We start from the raw sequence: 18847 nt of genomic DNA on the forward strand, positions 1-18847 counted from the left end.
TTACAACCCTCTGAGAGAAAAAGTTCCTTCACATCTCAGTTTTAAATGGACAGCCCCTTATTCTAAGATTATGCCCCCTAGATTTCGTCTCCCTTATCAATGGAAACACCCTCTCTGCATCCATCTTGTCAAGCCGCCTCATACGTTTTGATAAGATCACCTCTCATTCTTCTGAATTCCAATGAGTGGAGGCCCAACCTACTCAACCATTCCTCATAAGTCAACCTCCTCATCTCCAGAATCAACCTAGTGAACCTTTTCTGAACTCCCTCCAAAGCAAGTATATCCTTAGCAGCTTGAAATAACTACAAACCATCAAATACTTCTACAAACACAGCCAGTAGAATCAATCGGCAACTTATCTGCAAGCAGTTGATGATGCCTTTAAATAGCTCTGGTGAGGGTCCTTCCTGATGCTGAGCGTGTGTTCACATGTGAATAGAAAATTCAACTTCTGCCTATTCTTTTTACTAGGCTAGCTCAATAAAGTTGCCCACCTTATTTATAAGAGGGAAGCAGGCAACTGGGAGAAGTTTCTTGATAGAACATTGCTACATTAGGGTTAAAACCTGTTTGATCTTTTTGAAATTGTATCATGGTTTTTATCATTGCAAGGATAGTCATGCTATTGTATTAGTTCTTACAGAACAGGACAAGAAAACAATAATTCTGTTTAACTTTTCATTCAATCACAATCTTCATTTGTGCAGACAGATATACAATTCAATATACTTAGTAATTATCCTTTTATATAGAGATAAATACTTCCATTTATGTAGCACCTTTCACAACCACTGGACATCCCAAAGCACTTTACAACCAATAGAGTACTTTTTTGAAGTGGATTCGCTGTTCTAATGTAGGTTATGCAGCAGCCAATTTGCGTATAGCAAGCTCCTACAAACATCAATGTAATAATGACCAGATAACTGTTTTTTCAGTGATGTTGAATTGAGGGAGATATATTGGTCAGGGTACTGGGGATAACTCCCCTGCTCTTCTTCCAAATAGTGTCGTAGGATCTTTCACGTCCACCTGAGGCGGCAGACGGGGCCAAGGTTTAACACCTCATCAGAAAGACGACACCTCCGACATTACAGCACTCGCTCAGTACTGCACTGGACTGTAAGCCTAGATTTTTATTTCAAATCTCTGGGATGCGATTCGGATTCAAAGGCAAGGGTGCTACAACTGAGCCACAGCTGACACATAGAAAGAATGTCCTGCATTTTGGTACATGGAATAATGTTGTGGCACATGAAATATGATTTTACACATCTTCATCTCAATCGTAGTGTGAAATGTTACGATTAAGATATTTCAAATGAATAATTATGCAGAATCTTACAAAGCTTAATTTGCCTGTCCATTGGGGAATTATGCGTGGCACTTTTAGAAAGTTCTGGAAATGTAACGAATGGCAATTGTGGGCAGAGCCTTGGAAGCTGTGCCACTCAGCGCTTGACAGGGGAGTCACTGTGTGTGCACTACTCCAGTCAGGGGATATTTCTGTTCTCTTTGTGCTGCTTAAATAATATAATTTGAGTACCATTTAATGGCCTCCAGACCTCTGTTTTACAACCCTCAGCCAAGTCGTGTGATTTATTCACTCGGCAATGCAACAATATCAATAAGGTCACATTTTATCCTATTCTTTCTGAATCCACAATAAGCTAGTGAGCTTGCCTGGGTTAAGATTTAAAATTCCGCAACTTTCACAAGATCGACAGACTGTGGACAGAATCCAAATTGACCCTAATAACTCGTTCTGGTAATAAAGCAAAAAAAAACTAAATAATGTTATGTGCCTTGAGAGCGTTGTTAGAATGATCAAGTCTAATCAGCTACTGTGAAAGCGTAACTGGTATATCATCTTGTCAACACAAAACTGATGCAAACCTCTTCTGGTGACAGCAACAACATGCTTTCCTCAGGATCTAGTCCTTGAAGCCGGATTTGAGACTCCACTGCATACTTTAAAAAAATGAAGGTTATAATTAATGATTTGCAGACTTTAACTTTTACTACATAAAAATCAATATAGTCAGTTTTCAGCTACTTTCATGGTCTCTTACTGAACCGTTATATCAATCATATTGCATATTCTTCCCAAAAACAGCATTGGTAATGAGATGCACACTGGGTGATCTTGTAATAAAGCTTGCTGAGATAGTGGCAGAAAGCCAAGTAGTAAATATTTCACCAACAGAAGAACTTAGTGTCAATGAATAAATCACTATGTAACCTATACAAGGACTTGATTAATTCTAGTGCTGTAAAAGTAGTTCTTACATGATCAGAAGGAAATGCATTTGCTTCCATGAGAATCTTATGTCTACTTGATGTGGGTTTGTAGAAGGACAGCTGTAAAACAAAAAGGTTACCAGATATAAAAGTTGAACAGTCAATATTTAAATAAGTCTGAATTGCATGCACCATGAGTAGTTTAGTTTTCCAGCCAAAGAAACAAAGGGTCCAAAATTGCCGCTTTTTATAGCCCCGTTAGTGCCTCTGGGGGGGCACTAACGGAGCGCAATATCCTTTTCGCACGGGAGAGCTTCTGGGGAAATTGCCCCGGAGGTTTGGGGGGTGCTGACATGGCAGCTCCGCGATCTGCCATTAGCGCCCCGGTACTGGCGCAAAACCAGTGATGACGTCATCGCCATGCGTGCCGACCCCTTTGCACCCCATGGGAGGCATTGCCCTGTGGGCCGCGAGGCTGGCGGACATCTGCCCCAGGCCGCCCTTTTAGTTTGTCGGCCGACTGTTTGGTCGGCCCGACAATGAGGCCCCCGTGTTGACCAGGGCGCCATCATGCAGCTCAGCACTTTGTTTTGGATGCCGGGTCGCTGGCCCAGTCAATTGCATCCCGAGTAGCACACTACATTGAAGGCTGATTGCTGAATGTCAGTCAGCTGAAATTGGGTAACTTTCTGGCAAAGTGCCCCTGCAGCGCCCCACTGAGGCCATTAGTGCTTTATTTACCACTCCCCTTAACTTCTGAGGCAAAAATGCCCAATTTCTCACAATTGTGCAAGCCACTTTGCCGGACACTACCTTATCAAAAGTTAAAAGTTAACACCCCAAACAGGATGCTACCGAATTTCACCCACATGATTAAAGTTAATGACTGCCAATCAACCTGTCTTGCCTAAAAAATGAACAATAAAAAGTGTGGAGTCTCATTCTTTCAGATTGTAAATTGTTGGGAGATTTTAAAAATGTCAAATTTTCAATTTTCAATCTGTTTTCTTACTTTTTCTTTCTCTCCTATTCCAATCTTTCTTTCTCTCTCTTCATTTCTCTTTGTGCACCTGATTTAAGACTGAATTCACCCACTCCAATTTACCCTCCTTCTCAGTCCTTCCTCTATTTATTTCTCAATCATTTAATCTCATTGGTCAAGGTGATACACTATTTATCACATTGTCCACCAAGATCCAGATGCCCCATTGCCCTCACTGCGCCATTATCAGCTCACACTTCCAGAAAGTTTTAAAACCAAAATGTACACGAACAAGTCTAACTAACAGGGCAGCAAAATCGCCATGCCAGCAAAATCTGGGCCGCAGGTGCTTCCTCTATTTCAGGAACATCAACCTGCTCCTCTGATATTTTCAAACAGTCCCTTTACTGCTCTGAGATTTTCAAATTGTCATTCCTTATTTTGACTAGAATCTCAGAAAAGAGCTATTGGGATTTCATGGATTTTGACAAACCTTTCAAATACTAAAAGGTACTGTCAGTCAATTACAAACTGAACCAATGACAAAGTTTGTATAGATTTAAAAATTGTGGCCTAGAAAATTGGGCGCCCATTTTTGGGTGCACGAGGGGCGCAGGGATTGATCCCTGCATCTGATTGGTGATGCCCAGGTGCCCCCAATATTGGGCCTTGGGCCTCATTTCCACTGAACCGGTGTGTTACATAGAGCAATAGATGGCTCGCTGCCAAAGCACGATGGATGAGCTGCTGCTGCTGTCAGAGAGGTCCTCAGGTAAGTGAAGCAACCAGGAAGAATGGTGACTGGGAAAAGGGAGTGACCGGGGAGGGAGGAGGTGATTGGGAATGTGAGGAAGATCGAATCAGGAGGTAGCCGAGTTGGAGGGATTAGCGGTGGCCGGGATGGTGGTGGTAGGAATACATGGTCCACGTCTCTGAGCCATACACGACGGCGGGTATTACTACAGCCCTGTAAACCATGAGCTTGGTGGCAGTTTTTAGGGCCTGATCTTCAAACACTCTTTTCCTCAGGTGGCCGAAGGCTGCACTGGCGCACTGGAGGTGGTGTTGGATCTCGTTGTCAATGTCTGCTCTTGTTGATAAGAGGCTCCCAAGATATGGGAAATGGTACACGTTGTCCAGGGTCACGCCATGGATCTTGATGACTGGGGGGCAGTGCTGTGCAGCTGGTGGAGGACTTTTGGCTTATGGATGTTTAGCATAAGGCCCATGCTTTCGTACGCCTCAGTAAATACGTCGACTATGTCCTGGAGTTCAGCCTCTGTATGTGCGCAGACGCAGGCATCGTCCGCGTACTGTAGCTTGATGACAGAGGTTGGGGTGGTCTTGGACCTGGCCTGGAGTCAGCGAAGTTTGAATAGGTTCTCACTGGTTCTGTAGTTTAGTTCCACTCCAGCAGGGAGCTTGTTGGCTGTGATGTGGAGCATGGCAGTGAGGAAGATTGAGAAGAAGATTGGGGCGATGACGCAGCCTGTTTGACCCAGTCCGGACATAGAAACCTCAAGTCGCTGGAGAAATACCATCAACGATGCCTCCGCAAGATCCTACAAATCCCCTGGGAGGACAGATGTACCAACATTAGCATCCTCGACCAGGCCAACATCCCCAGCATTGAAGTACTGACCACACTTAATCAGCTCTGCTAGGCAGGCCACATTGTTCGTTTGCCAGACACGAGACTCCCAAAGCAAGCACTCTACTTGGAACTCCTTCATGGCAAACGAGCCAAAGGTGGGCAGAGGAAACGTAACAGGGACACCCTCAAAGCCTCCCTGAAAAAGTGCAACATCCCCACTGACATCTTGGAATCCCTGGCCAAAGACCGCCCTAAGTGGAGGAAGTGCATCCAGGAGGGCGCTGAGTACCTCGAGTCTCGTCGCCGAGAGCATGCAGAAATCAAGCGCAGGCAGTGTTAAGAGTTCCACCCAATCCTTTCCCTCAACTACTATCTGTCCCACCTGTGACAGGGACTGTAGTTCTTGTATTGGACTGTTCAGCCACCTAAGGACTCATTTTAAGAGTAGTAACAAGTCTTCCTCGATTCTGAGGGACTGCCTATGATGATGGGTGGGAGTGGCAGCGATTGGGCAGTTGGGGGCAGCGAACAGGCAGGGGTTGGGGAACAGCAGTGGTCAGGGGGACATCAGTGTCCATTTGGGGGCAGTGGGGGTGTGCACCACAGTTCCACATTCAGGTAAATATATTTTAAAATTTCACCTTGTTGGTTGTGCCAGCGCAGCCTTCGGTCGCCTGAGGAAGAGAGTGTTTGAGGACCAGGATCCCAAATCTGGCAGCAAGCTTATGGTCGACAGGGCAGTCGTGAGACCTGCCCTCCTATATGGATAGACACACCAAAATCAGTGTTCTTGCTCAAGCCAACAGCCCCAGCATCGAAGCACTGACCACACTCGACCGGCTCTGTTGGGCGGGCCACATCGTCTACATGCCTGACACGAGACTCCCAAAGCAAGTGCTCTGCTCGCAACTTCTACACGGCAAGCGAGCCCCAGGTGGGCAGTGGAAATGCTTCAGGGACACCCTCAAAGCCTCCTTGATAAAGTGTAACATCCCCACCGGCACCTGGGAATCCCTGGCCCAAGACCGCCCTAAATGGGGGAAGAGCATCCGGGAGGGCGCTGAGCTCTTCGAGTCTCGTCGCCGAGAGCATGCAGAAACCAAGCGCAGACAGCGGAAGGAGCGTGCGGAAAACCAGGCTCCCCACCCACCCTTTCTTTCAATCGCTGTCCGCCCCACCTGTGATAGAGAGTGTAATTCCCATATTGGACTGTACAGTCACCTGAGAACTCACTTTTAGAGTGGAAGCACGTTTTCCTCGATTTCGAGGGACTGCCTATGATGATGATGAAAGAAAGTCTCTTTAAGGTCGACCCATTAGGCTGCACCTAGTTCTGGCTATCCTGAGTGGTGTCGGTGCCGACTGCCTCATAGTAAATCAGTCTTGCAGTGGGGCGTCAAACAGGCGTCCAGCATGGTATTTGTATATGCAAAGGGTCTAATTCCTGTTTCAGGAATGGGCACTGCACACTGATATTTTGAGCTTTCATCATCACAGCCAGTCCCTCGAAATCGAGGAAGACTTGTTTCCACTCATAAACTGAGTTCTTTGGTGGCTGAACAGTCCAACATGAGAGCCACAAATCCTGTCACAGATATTCGTCGGGGGAAGGCGGGGTGGCACTGATTTACCACACGCTCCTTCCGCTGCCTGCGCTTGAACAATTTGCGCTCACAGCGTTGAGATTCGAGGAGCTCAACGCCCTCCCGGATGTACTTTCTCCACCAAGGGCCGTCTTCGGCCATGGTCTCCCAGGTGTCAGTGGTGATGTCGCACTTAACCAGGGAGGCGTTAAGGGTGTCCTTGTAACGTTTCTGCTGCTCACATTTGGCTCATTTGCTCGGAAGGAGCTCCGCGTAGAGCAATTGCTTAGGGAGTCTTGTGTCTGGCATGCGAACCAAGTGGCCTGCCCAGTGTAGCTGATTGAGTGTGGTCAGTGCTGCAATGCTGCGGATGTTGGCCTGGGTGAGGACCACGGATGTTGGTGCGTCTGTCCTCCCAGGGGATTTGCAGCATCTTGCGGAGACATCATTGATGATATATCTCCAGTAACTTGATGTGTCTACTGTACATCGTCCATGCCTCTGATCCATACAGGAGGGCAGGTATTACTACACTCTATAGACCATGAGCTTGGTGGTAGGTTTGAGGGCCTGGTCTTCGAACACTCTTTTCCTCAGGCGGCCAAAGGCTGCACTGGTGCACCGGAGCTGAAGTTGAATCTCCGCATCAATGTCTGCCTTTGTTGACAAGAGGCTCCCGAGGTGTGGGAAGTGGTCCACGTTGTCAAGGGCCACGCCATGAATCTTGATGACTGGGGGGCAGTGCTGTGTGATGAGGACAGGCTGGTGGAGGACCTTTGTTTTACGGATGTTAAACATGAGGTCCATGCTTTCATATACCTTGGTGAATACATCGACTATATCCTGGAGTTCAGCCTCAGAATGTGTGCAGATGCAGGCAGGCGTTGTCTGCGTACTGCAGTTCAACGACAGAGGTTGGGGTGATCTTGGACCTGGCCTGGTGGCGGCGCAGGTTAAACAGCTTCCCACTGGTTCTGTAGTTTAGTTCCACTCCAGCGGGGAGCTTGGCGACAGTGAGGTGGAGCATGGCAGCGAGGAAGATTGAGAAGAGGTTTGGAGCAATGACCTGTTTGACTCCGGTCCGGACGTGGAATGGGTCTGTAATGGATCCGCTGGTAAAGATCACAGCCTGCATGTTGTCGTGGAGCAGGCAAAGGATGTTGACAAAATTTCGGGTGCATCCAAAATGGAGGAGGACGCTCCATAAGCCCTCACGGTCGACAGTGTCAAAGGCATTTGTAAGATCGAAAAAGACCATGTATATGGGCTGGCGCTGCTCCCTACATTTTTCCTGCAGTTGTCGTGCTGCAAAGATCATGTCCATTGTTCCCCGTAGGGGACAAAATCCACACTGTGACTCCGGGAGGAGCTCCTTGGCCACAGGGAGAAGGCGGTTGAGGAGAACTCTAGCGACAACCTTCCCAGTGGTTGATAGCAGGGAAATTCCCCTGCAGTTGCCGCAGTCAGATTTGTTCCCCTTTTTAAAAATGGACACGATCACTGCATCGCTCAGACCTCCTGGCATGCTCTCCTCCCTCCAAATGAGAGAGATGAGGTCATGTATCTGCGCCAACAGTGCCTCTCCACCATGTTTTAGCGCCTCAGCAGGGATTCCATCTGCTCCCGTAGCCTTGTTGTTCTTGAGCTTTTTATGGCTTTGCCTATCTCGTGCAGCATTGGGGTTTCACTGAGGTGGTGGTGGGTTGCATGCTGCGGGATGGAGTTGAGAACACTTGAGTCATAGGCAAAGTCTTGATTGAGGAGATCTTCAAAGTGCTCCTTCCAGCGAGCCCTCACAGCCTCGGTGTCCTTGATGAGTGTTTCCCCATTCTTGGCCAGGAGTGGGGTGGGGTCTTGGGAGTTTGGACCTGTAGGTGGCCTTGACTGCAATGAAGAATCCTTGTGTGTCGTGGCTGTCGGCTGGTTGTTGTGTCACCTGCGCTTTCTCCATCCACCACCTGTTCTTTAGGTCCCGGATTTTTTGTTGGATCTCAGCCTTGAGCCGTCTGTAACCTTGCTTTGTAGCTCCCGAGTTGGGTTGTTGCTTGAGACTCAGAAATATTCTGCGCTAACGATCTGTTAGCTCTTGGATCTCCTGATTGTTTTCATCAAACCAGTTCTGGTATTTTCTGGTTGAGTAACCAGGGGCTAAACTTTCCACTAGGTGGCCAAGGCCCCAAAAAATGGGCCTTATGCCAGCGATGTGTGATGTACCGAGATGAGGAGAAACTTCTTCATCCAGAGAGTGGTGAACCTGTGGAATTCTCTACCACAGAAAGTAGTTGAGGCCAATTCACTAAATACATTCAAAAGGGAGTTAGATGAAGTCCTTACTACTCGGGGGATCAAGGGGTATGGCGAGAAAGCAGGAAGGGGGTACTGAAGTTGCATGTTCAGCCATGAACTCATTGAATGGCGGTGCAGGCTCGAAGGGCTGAATGGCCTACTCCTGCACCTATTTTCTATGTTTCTATGTCCATGCTGATCGCCGGCATAAGGCCCTTTTTTTTTTGCGATTTTCCACTCGGCCTTACCCCAGCGATATCTAATGGGCGATCTGATTTTTCAGCGATCTCACGATCACCCAAAAAAAGAGGAAGTGAAATAGAAGTCCAAAAAGAAAAGCTTCCCGAGCAACGATATTGTGCGCATGTGTGGGATTTTTTTTTTGGGTTGATTTTTTTTTGCCGCGTTTGGAGAGTTCATGGGTCATCGCACATGCTCAGAAGGACAGGGATTGTCGGAGAGAGTGGGACAGAGAGAAGAAGAGAAGGAGAGGAGAGAGTCATCGAGGAAGAAGTTTGTATTTTGCTAATTTGATTTAAAATTCAAGAATGGAAACACCAAATAGAAGGGAGATGGAGAATCAAAGGGCACAAGCCTTGAGTGAGGAGGCGAACGAGGCCCTTGTAAATGTTGTTTCCACAAGGTGGGAGGACGTGACACGGGGTGGCCATGGGAAACCTCCATCCCGTGCCTATCGACGAATCTGGCTGGAGATTGCCGATGTGGTCACATCGACATTCAATGAGGCATGGACGGGTGATCAGTGCCACAAGAGATGGAACAGCCTGCTGGCAGCTGCCAGAGTAAGTAGGATTTTAGATATGTCTTCAAAACATATTTAAAAGTCATATTTAAAAGCACACATGTATTATTTACTTTGTGTTTATAAATTATTATTATGGATTATTTATTTGATGTTTATAAATTGCAAACAAAATCCTCAATGTTATTTATTTATAATGTGAAGTAATAACATTAATTTAAAAACTACATTAAATTAAAATAAATTACATTACCAATTACATTCATTCACCCTAATACTAAGTTGCATGTTATAGTATTTAAAATTATTCATATGCAGCTACCAGAGTAAGTTGCATTTTAATATTTAAAAAATTAAAAGTCATATTTAAAATCATACATATGTATTATTTACTTGCTATTTATAATTAGAATAATATTAAAAATTATTCATATGCACGACAATGTTATGTAATAATTGAACATTTAAATCAGTCTTCAATGTTTATTGTCAAGGACATTAGCTTATGCCGTGCAATGTTAAATTATCATTTACAGAAAAAGATCAGTAGCAACCGCGCAGAGCAAACGAGGACGGGTGGCAGCTCCGCGACAGTGCACACACTGAATGAATACGAGGAGCTTGCGGTGGCCTTGGTGGGGCCTGAAAGCCGTTCGGTCATGACTCATGGCGTGGCCGAGCCCACTCTTGAGTCTGGTGAGTAATGGGAAATGTGCAATGTGTCAAACATTACTAAATACATATGAGAAATATCGTAGTTACGCATTTGTTATGCAATTATAATTCATTAATTTAGATGTAGTCTGATTACGAATGAGGCCATGTTAACCCTGATGAACCCTTGTGCATATATGTGGTTTTGCAAAGTATTGCAATGTTTTGGGTTATATTAAAATATTGATAGTGATATTGAAATATTGAAATATATTGATATGTATTGTTATGAGTTGTTTAGAAACTTCATTCATCTTTCTCAGGTCAAGTGTCCGTTGAGCAGTGCTCAGTCGCAGAGAATATGATAGACCCCTCAAGCAGCTCGCAAGAAGTTGAGACGGCGGAGGAGGAGGAGCAGGAGGAGGAGGAGGATGAAGAGATTTTTTTGTGAGGGGGGGAAACAACCTGCGGCCATCTCGATTGAGATGGAAGTAGCACCGGGACCAAGCGGTGTGCAGGTGCCGAAGCCAAAGCGCATCATTGTGCAAACGCCAACCCCACGGAGGTCCAGTCAGCGTGGCGAACAATCGCTTACCACGGAGGGCCAGACAGAGAGTTTGATTTCCCTGTGCAGGGAGATGGTCACGATTGGCTGCGACCTCATTCAGGGGTTCACGGGATTCTCTGCGAACTGGAGCCAGTTCTCCGCGAACTGGAGCCAGTTTCCAGCATCCTGGAGTGAGTTCTGCATGAACTTCTCCAATTGGTCTTCCAAGCAGGCGCATACTGCAAGGGAGACCTTGGAGGCCATTCGGCAGCAGACAACCGCAATCAATGCCCTACGGTATGCGTTGCTGGCTGGACACGGCGCTGCAGCCCAAGGTGTCGTATCTGCTCGCAGTGAGATCCCGAGCACGCAAGTGAGTACAGAGGACGCAGTTCCTCCTGACTCGGAAGTGGAGCTTCAGGCTCCCGCTTCTGCTCCGTCACCTCCATCACGTGGGAAGTCTTGCGGTCCCACTCTGCACGACGTCTTGTTGTTAATCTGCGTAGACCAAAACAGGCGGGTGGGGGTTCGAACACGTGGTGGGACTGGACCTGGGGGGAAACGTGGCCGCAGGTAGGGAAGGTGGTGTTTTTTCACAAAGTTTGTTCACTTGTTCAATTGTTCTTGTTCCTGTTTTGTTAGTTTTGTTAGTTGTTATTGGTTAATTGTTAATTGTTAAGATTTTGTATTTGAGGGAAGGGTGGGTTGGTGTGGGGGATGGGGGGGTGGGGGGTTGGAGGGGTAGTTTTTCAATTTTTATTTGCATTTTTGTTAATAAAAAAAAATTTATTTAATTCAATAAATTGTGTGTGTCTTCTCTCTTAATTAGTTATCAACCATACAGATGTCATTCCATATCTGAGCATTCTATTAATATACGAGTATTTTAGTAACACATTCTAATAAATTCTATTATATAAAACCAATTCACAAAAAAACTTTTTAAAACCTATTCACTAAAAACAACGTAATAATACCTTTATGAAACATTACAGCTCTCATCCTCATTAAATTATATTATATAAAACCTAATTATATAAAACCAAACGTAATGATAACTATATGAAAACTTATAGCTCTCAGTAAATTATACTATATAAAACCTATTTAATAAAAATAACGTAATAATACCTATTTATATTCCCTTTCTCAGTATTCTGAGTACAACTAGCTCTCTAATTAAATCACAACTAATCCTCTGCCTTCCATTGAAGTCAAAATGGCATCAGTAGTGCCCATTTGCCTTCTCTTAGGCCCAGAAAAAGCAACTATTTCTCAGCACTGTTTTGGGTCTTACATCGGCCCAGCGAAGTGCATGCTAGGTGCTGAAACTTGGGATGGGCCTTGTGTGGGCTATAATTTCGGCGATCTTCTCGGCGATCAAAGTGGAAACTTAGGCACCTGTTTTTCTGGTGATATTTTGGGCCTAGTTTCCACTTTTTGCTCAAATAAGTGATAGAGGTCCGATTTGGGCCATATATGGGCCATAAATGGGCGATATGAAGTGGATAATCTATCCCCAAGTGTCTCTTCTCAGGCACTGGTTATGGAGGCCTGGAGGGCAGACCAAGCACTGTGGGCATTAAGCATCTCAGATTCATCAAGGCACGCCAGAATGGCTGTGAGGCGCTGGCTGTATAGGACTCTCTTAGGTGGGTCTTTAAGGCCCCAGTATTAACTTTTTTGCGGCACTGCTTCTGCTGTCCTCTCTGCTTTGGGGCTATGTTAATATTGATGACGGATCGGATTAACGATGTTCCGTCCAGCAGTCATCAGCTCCTGTCATGGCGTGGCTGATGTGCAGGCAGCCCATAATTTTCTGTCTATTAATTGCAATAAATGGAAAATTGTGGATCACATGCTCGCAAGCTTTCAACATGCACGACCTGCAGGCTAGGCTTGCTGTCAGCAGCTTATATCTGAAATATTAGCCCCGTACTAAATGGAGGGTATGGATGATTGAAGGATAAACTAATTTAGTACACGTTATGGCCTTGTGTTATGGACATAGGAATATGGCATGAGAATGGATGAGTAAATAAAACAGGAAAATGAATTTTAGTGGAAGAACAAAGTTCGTGGAGAACAAAGATCTTTAAAGAAAGAAAAGAAAGAAAGACTTGGATTTATATAGCGCCTTTCATGACCACCGGATGTCTCAAAGCACATTACAGGCAATGAAGAAGTACTTTTTGGAATCTAATCACTGTTGTCATGTGGGAAACACGTCAGCCAATTTGCATCCACAAGCAAACTCCCACACACAGCAATGAGATAATGACCAGATAATCCGTTTTTTTTTTATGTTGATTAAAAACAGAATTATAGGTGGAAAAAGCCATGAAAATGTCACATAGGTTTTATGCATAGTGGCACCAAATACAAACACAAAGAGACTTTCAGAAATCAGTACAAGACACTTGCTAACCACAGTCACAGTAATGTGTTTGGTTTAGGGCACTTCATTATAAGACGGATATTGGAGCCGCAGAACAGGCACAATGTAGATTCATCAAGGTGACACCAGGGATATGATTTCTTCCAGTGAGTTAATCCTGCTTTTCAAATCTCTCATCATCATTTGAGAATATGATGATAAGAGACTTGAAAAATGGATTGCATTCACTGGAACAAATAAAGGTCTAGTAGAAGTGATCAAAGTTTTGAAAAGGTGAGAGGAAGTAAATTGGTGAAAGATTAATTTCACTGATCTGTAACTAGGGGTCATTAATTTTGGATTAGTACCAAAGGAAGAGTGCTAAAGGACATTTTTTGAATAAAAAGTGTTGTTAGATTATGGAAAGCAATACTGCCAGTTAAAGCAAAGTCACTCATAACATCTATGAGGGAAATGACTTGAAAAGGACACTGAAGGATATGGTGAAGGAAGAGGGAAACGGGATGAATGTGGATTGCTTCAGTCGGAGAAGTGAGCAGCAGCACAGAAACACATGGTATCCACAATGTGTGTTGAAATTTCTCCAAATCTATTGGCAGATTGCAATTAGGGAAAAAAAATTCTATTTTCATTGATAAAAAGAATTCCCCACCTCCATGACATTTTAAGAGTAGAAAAGATACAGGTGATGGTTGCCTTCTGGTACTTCCAGTACTACATGACTATACTTCTGAGAGTGTAAAGTGGGTGATAACGAACCAACAGCCTGCTTTACATCTCTTGCGATATTTATTTCCATTGACAGCAGGAGAGATGTAAAACGGGCTGCTGATGCGCTATTGCCCGTTTGACACTATCACACAAAGTCGAGGTCAATCCCATGATCTCAGTTCCATGAAGATTGCCCATTTCTTTGAGGTACCAGAAGGCAATCAGCACCTTTATCCTGAGAACAAAGATAAAGACAGAAAGAAGGAAAGAAAAGAGGAGAAAAAAATACAGGCAGGCACTGGAAAAGATTGTGGTCCATCAAATTGATCACAGAAACTAATATCCCTCAAATTGCCCCTCTCCTTCATTATTTATCCATATTTATTTATTTACATAAGAACATAAGAACATAAGAATTAGGAACAGAAGTAGGCCATCTAGCCCCTCTATCCTGCTCCGCCATTCAACAAGATCATGGCTGATCTGGCCGTGGACCCGCCCGCTCCCCACAATCCTTAATTCCCTTATTGGTTAAAAATCTATCTATCTGTGATTTGAATACATTCAATGTGCTAGCCTCAACTGTTTCCTTGGGTAGAGAATTCCACAGATTCACAACCCTCTGGAAGAAGAAATTACTTCTCAGCTCAGTTTTAAACTGGCTCCCCCGTATTTTGAGGCTGTGCCCCCTAGTTCTAGTCTCCCCGACCAGTGGAAACAACCTCTCTGCCTCTATCTTGTCTATCCCTTTCATTATTTTGAATGTTTCTATAAGATCACCCCATATACTTCTGAACTCCAACGAGTAAAGACCCAGTCTACTCAATCTATCATCATAAGGTAACCCCCTCATCGCCGGAATCAGCCTAGTGAATCGTCTCTGTACCCCCTCCAAGGCTAGTATATCCTTCCTTAAGTAAGGTCACCAAAACTGCATGCAGTACTCCAGGTGTGGCCTCATCAATATCCTGTACAGTTGCAGCAGGACCTCCCTGCTTTTGTACTCAATCCCTCTCGCAATGAAGGCCAACATTCCATTTGCCTCCCTGATTACCTGCTGTACCTGCAAACTAACTTTTTGGGATTCATGTACAAGGACCCCCAAATCCCTCTGCACCGCAGCATTTGTTGTAATTTCTCCCCATTCAAATAATATTCCCTTTTACTGTTTTTTTTTCCCAAGGTGGATGACCTCACATTTTCCGACATTGTATTCCATCTGCCAAACCTTAGCCCATTCGCTTAACCTATCTAAATCTCTTTGCAGCCTTTCTGTGTCCTCTACACAACCCGCTTTCCCACTAATCTTTGTGTCATCTGCAAATTTTGTTACACTACACTCTGTCCCCTCTTCCAGGTCATCTATGTATATTGTAAACAGTTGTAGTCCCAGCACCGATCCCTGTGGCACACCACTAACCACCGATTTCCAACCCGAAAAGGACCCGTTTATCCCGACTCTCTGCTTTCTGTTAGCCAGCCAATTCTCGATCCATGCTAATACATTTCCTCTGACTCCGCGTACCTTTATCTTCTGCAGTAACCTTTTGTGTGGCACCTTATCGAATGCCTTTTGGAAATCTAAATACACCACATCCATCGGTACACCTTTATCCACCATGCTCGTTATATTCTCAAAGAATTCCAGTACATTCGTTAAATATGATTTCCCCTTCATGAATCCATGTTGCGTCTGCTTGATTGCACTATTCCTATCTAGGTGTCCCGCTATTTCTTCCTTAATGATAGCTTCGAGCATTTTCCCCACTACAGATGTTAAATTAACCAGCCTATAGTTACCTGCCTTTTGTCTGTCCCCTTTTTTAAACAGAGGCGTTACATTAGCTGATTTCCAATCCGCTGGTACCTCCCCAGAGTCCAGAGAATTTTGGTAGATTATAACGATTGCATCTGCTATAACTTCCGCCATCTCTTTTAATAACCTAGGATGCATTTCATCAGGACCAGGGAATTATCTACCTTGAGTCCCATTAGCCTGTCCAGCATTACCTCCCTAGTGATAGTGATTGTCTCAGGGTCCTCCCTTATTACATTCCGGTGACCAGCAATTTTTGGCATGGTTTTTGTGTCTTCCACTGTGAAGACCGAAACAAAATAATTGTTTAAGGTCTCAGCCATTTCCACATTTCCCATTATTAAATCCATCTTCTCATCTTCTAAATGACCAACATTTACTTTAGTCACTCTCTTCCGTTTTATGTATCGGTAAAAGCTTTTACTATCTGATTTTATGTTTTGTGCAAGTTTACTTTCGTAATCTATCTTTCCTTTCTTTATTGCTTTCTTAATCATTCTTTGCTGTCGCTTAAAATTTTCCCAATCTTCTAGTTTCCCACTAACCTTGGCCACCTTATATGCATTGGTTTTTAATTTGATACTCTCCTTTATTTCCTTGGTTATCCACGGCTGGTTATCCCTTCTCTTACCGCCCTTTTTTTTCACTGGAATATATTTTTGTTGAGCACTATGAAAGAGCTCCTTAAAAGTCCTCCACTGTTCCTCAATTGTGCCACTGTTTAGTCTGTGTTCCCAGTCTATTTTAGCTAACTCTGCCCTCATCCCACTGTAGTTCCCTTTGTTTAAGCATAGTACGCTCGTTTGAGACATTACTTCCTCATCCTCAATCTGTATTACAAATTCCACCATACTGTGATCACTCATTCCGAGAGGATCTTTTACGAGGAGATCGTTTATTATTCCTGTCTCATTACACAGGACCAGATCTAAGATGGCTTGCTCCCTTGTAGGTTCTGTAACATACTGTTCCAAGAAACAATCCTGTCTGCATTCTATGAATTCCTCCTCAAGGCTACCCCGTGCGATTTGATTTGACCAATCGATATGTAGGTTAAAATCCCCCATGATTACTGTCGTTCCTTTTTCACATGCCTCCATTATTCCCTTGATTATTGTCCGCCCCACCATGAAGTTATTATTTGGGGGCCTATAAACTACGCTCACCAGTGACTTTTTCCCCTTACTATCTCTAATCTCCACCCACAATGATTCAACATTTTGTTCATTAGAGCCAATATCATCTCTCACAACTGCCTTGATTTCATCCTTTATTAACAGAGCTACCCCACCTCCTTTCCCTTCTTGTCTATCCTTCCGAATTGTCAGATACCCCTGTATGTTTAATTCCCAGACTTGGCCACCTTGCAACCACATTTCTGTAATGGCCACCAAATCATACCCATTTGTAATGATTTGTGCCGTCAACTCATTTACTTTATTTCGAATGCTGCGTGCGTTTAGGTAGAGTGTTTTACTACTTGTTTTTAAACCATGATTTTTAGTTTTGACCCCTCCTGCAGCCCCTTTATATTCATACATATTGTCCCTTCCTATCACCTTGTGGTTTACACTTACCCCAGTACTACTCTGCTCTGCTCTGTTGCCTCCTGCCTTTTGCATTCTTTCTTGGGGTCCTGTTCATCTACGCTCTCACCCACTCTAATTAGCTGAGAGCCCTCTCCTGTGTTCCGAATACTCATCGCCTTGAGGCACTGAGCTTTCAGGCATGCCTTTTTATTACACTTTGACGCTTTAGAATTTTGCCTTGGGTTTCTCTGTCTTCCACTTTTACTCATCTCCTTTCTGTCTTTTGCTTCGGTCTCCATTTTGTTTCCTTGTGTCTCCCTGCCTTGGTTCCTATCCCCCTGCCATATTAATTTAACTCCTCCCCAACAGCACTCCCCCTCGGACATTGGTTCCGGTCCTGCCTAGGTGCAGACCGTCTGGTTTGTACAGGTCCCCACCTCTCCCAGAACTGGTTCCAATGCCCCAGGAATTTGAATCCCTTTCTGCTGCACCACTGCTCAAGCCACGTATTCATCTGCATTATCCTGCAATTCCTACTCTGACTAGCACGTGGCACTGGTAGCAATCCTGAGATTACTACTTTTGAGGTCCTACTTTTTAATTTAGCTCCTCGCTCCTTAAATTCGTCTCATAGGACCTCATCCCTTTTTTTACCTATATCGTTGGTACCAATGTGCACCATGACAACTGGCTGTTCACCCTCCCTTTTCAGAATGTCCTGCACCCGTGAGATATCCTTGACCCTTGCACCAGGGAGGCAACATACCATCCTGGAGTCTCGGTTGCGGCCGCAGAAACGCCTATCTATTCCCCTTACAATTGAATCCCCTATCACTATCGCTCTCCCACTCTTTTTCCTGCCCTCCTGTGCAACAGAGCCAGCCACGGTGCCATGAACTTGGCTGCTGCTGCCCTCCCCTGATGAGTCATCCCCCTCAACAGTACCTAAAGCGGTGTATCTGTTTTGCAGGGGGATGACCGCAGGGGACCCCTGCACTACCTTCCTTGCACTACTCTTCCTGCTGGTCTTCCATTCCCTAGTTGGCTGTGGACCCTTCACCTGCGGTAAGACCAACTCGCTATATGTGCTACTCACGTCATTCTCAGCATCGTGGATGCTCCAGAGTGTTCTATACTATCAGTCTTCAATGCCTTGCGAGGCAGTCCATTCCACAGGTTCACCACCCTCCATGTAAATTAGTTAAATCTGAATCATCGACAAATCTTCCCTCTGCCAAACTTGAGTCTATGTGACTTGATTCTATAGTTTGTGGCAATCTCAAACATATTGGCCCTGAAGTTTCGTTTTGTCCTTCCCGCCAGCAGTTTACAGAAAAATTACGCGCCTACCATAAGCTGGTGCCCACACTGGACTTTCCGATGCTGAGGCCTGCCCTGACTGCGAGACGCAGCGCGTACATGTCGGGATGTATGCAAGCCTCGAGCTGGAGTCACATGGCTCTGGGCAGTTAATCAGGTAAAGTATCATAGTTATAGGAGTTCCACAGGGTCCTAAACTCCTACTACTATGATGTGATAGAGCCCAGAACACCCAAAACACAGCCCGAAACATGCAAAACACGAATAAAAAATAGAAAATAATTACACTACATTCATTTAAATTAAAGTTATTCATGTCTTAAAAAAAATTAATTGACCAATTTTTTTTTAAAGTTATTTAAAATAGACTTACCGTTGTGGGGAGGGTTTCAATGATAAAATATGTTTTAATAACTTTAT

The 18847-nt window shown here is 44.6% G+C and overlaps 1 protein-coding gene across 1 annotated transcript in view; it reads right to left on the minus strand.

Annotated features, from left to right (window-relative positions):
- The window catches only part of kynu (kynureninase), a 295567-nt gene that overhangs the window by 149005 nt on the left and 127715 nt on the right, over window positions 1–18847 (minus strand). The window contains exons 5-6 of the mRNA XM_070873566.1: window positions 2293–2364; window positions 1900–1974 (exon numbers count right to left, since the gene is read on the minus strand). Of these exons, the coding sequence (XP_070729667.1) occupies window positions 1900–1974; window positions 2293–2364 (147 nt within the window). The remainder of the gene's footprint in view (window positions 1–1899; window positions 1975–2292; window positions 2365–18847) is intronic.

The sequence above is a fragment of the Pristiophorus japonicus genome, chromosome 3 (assembly GCF_044704955.1).
Source record: "Pristiophorus japonicus isolate sPriJap1 chromosome 3, sPriJap1.hap1, whole genome shotgun sequence".
NCBI lineage: Eukaryota > Metazoa > Chordata > Chondrichthyes > Pristiophoridae > Pristiophorus > Pristiophorus japonicus.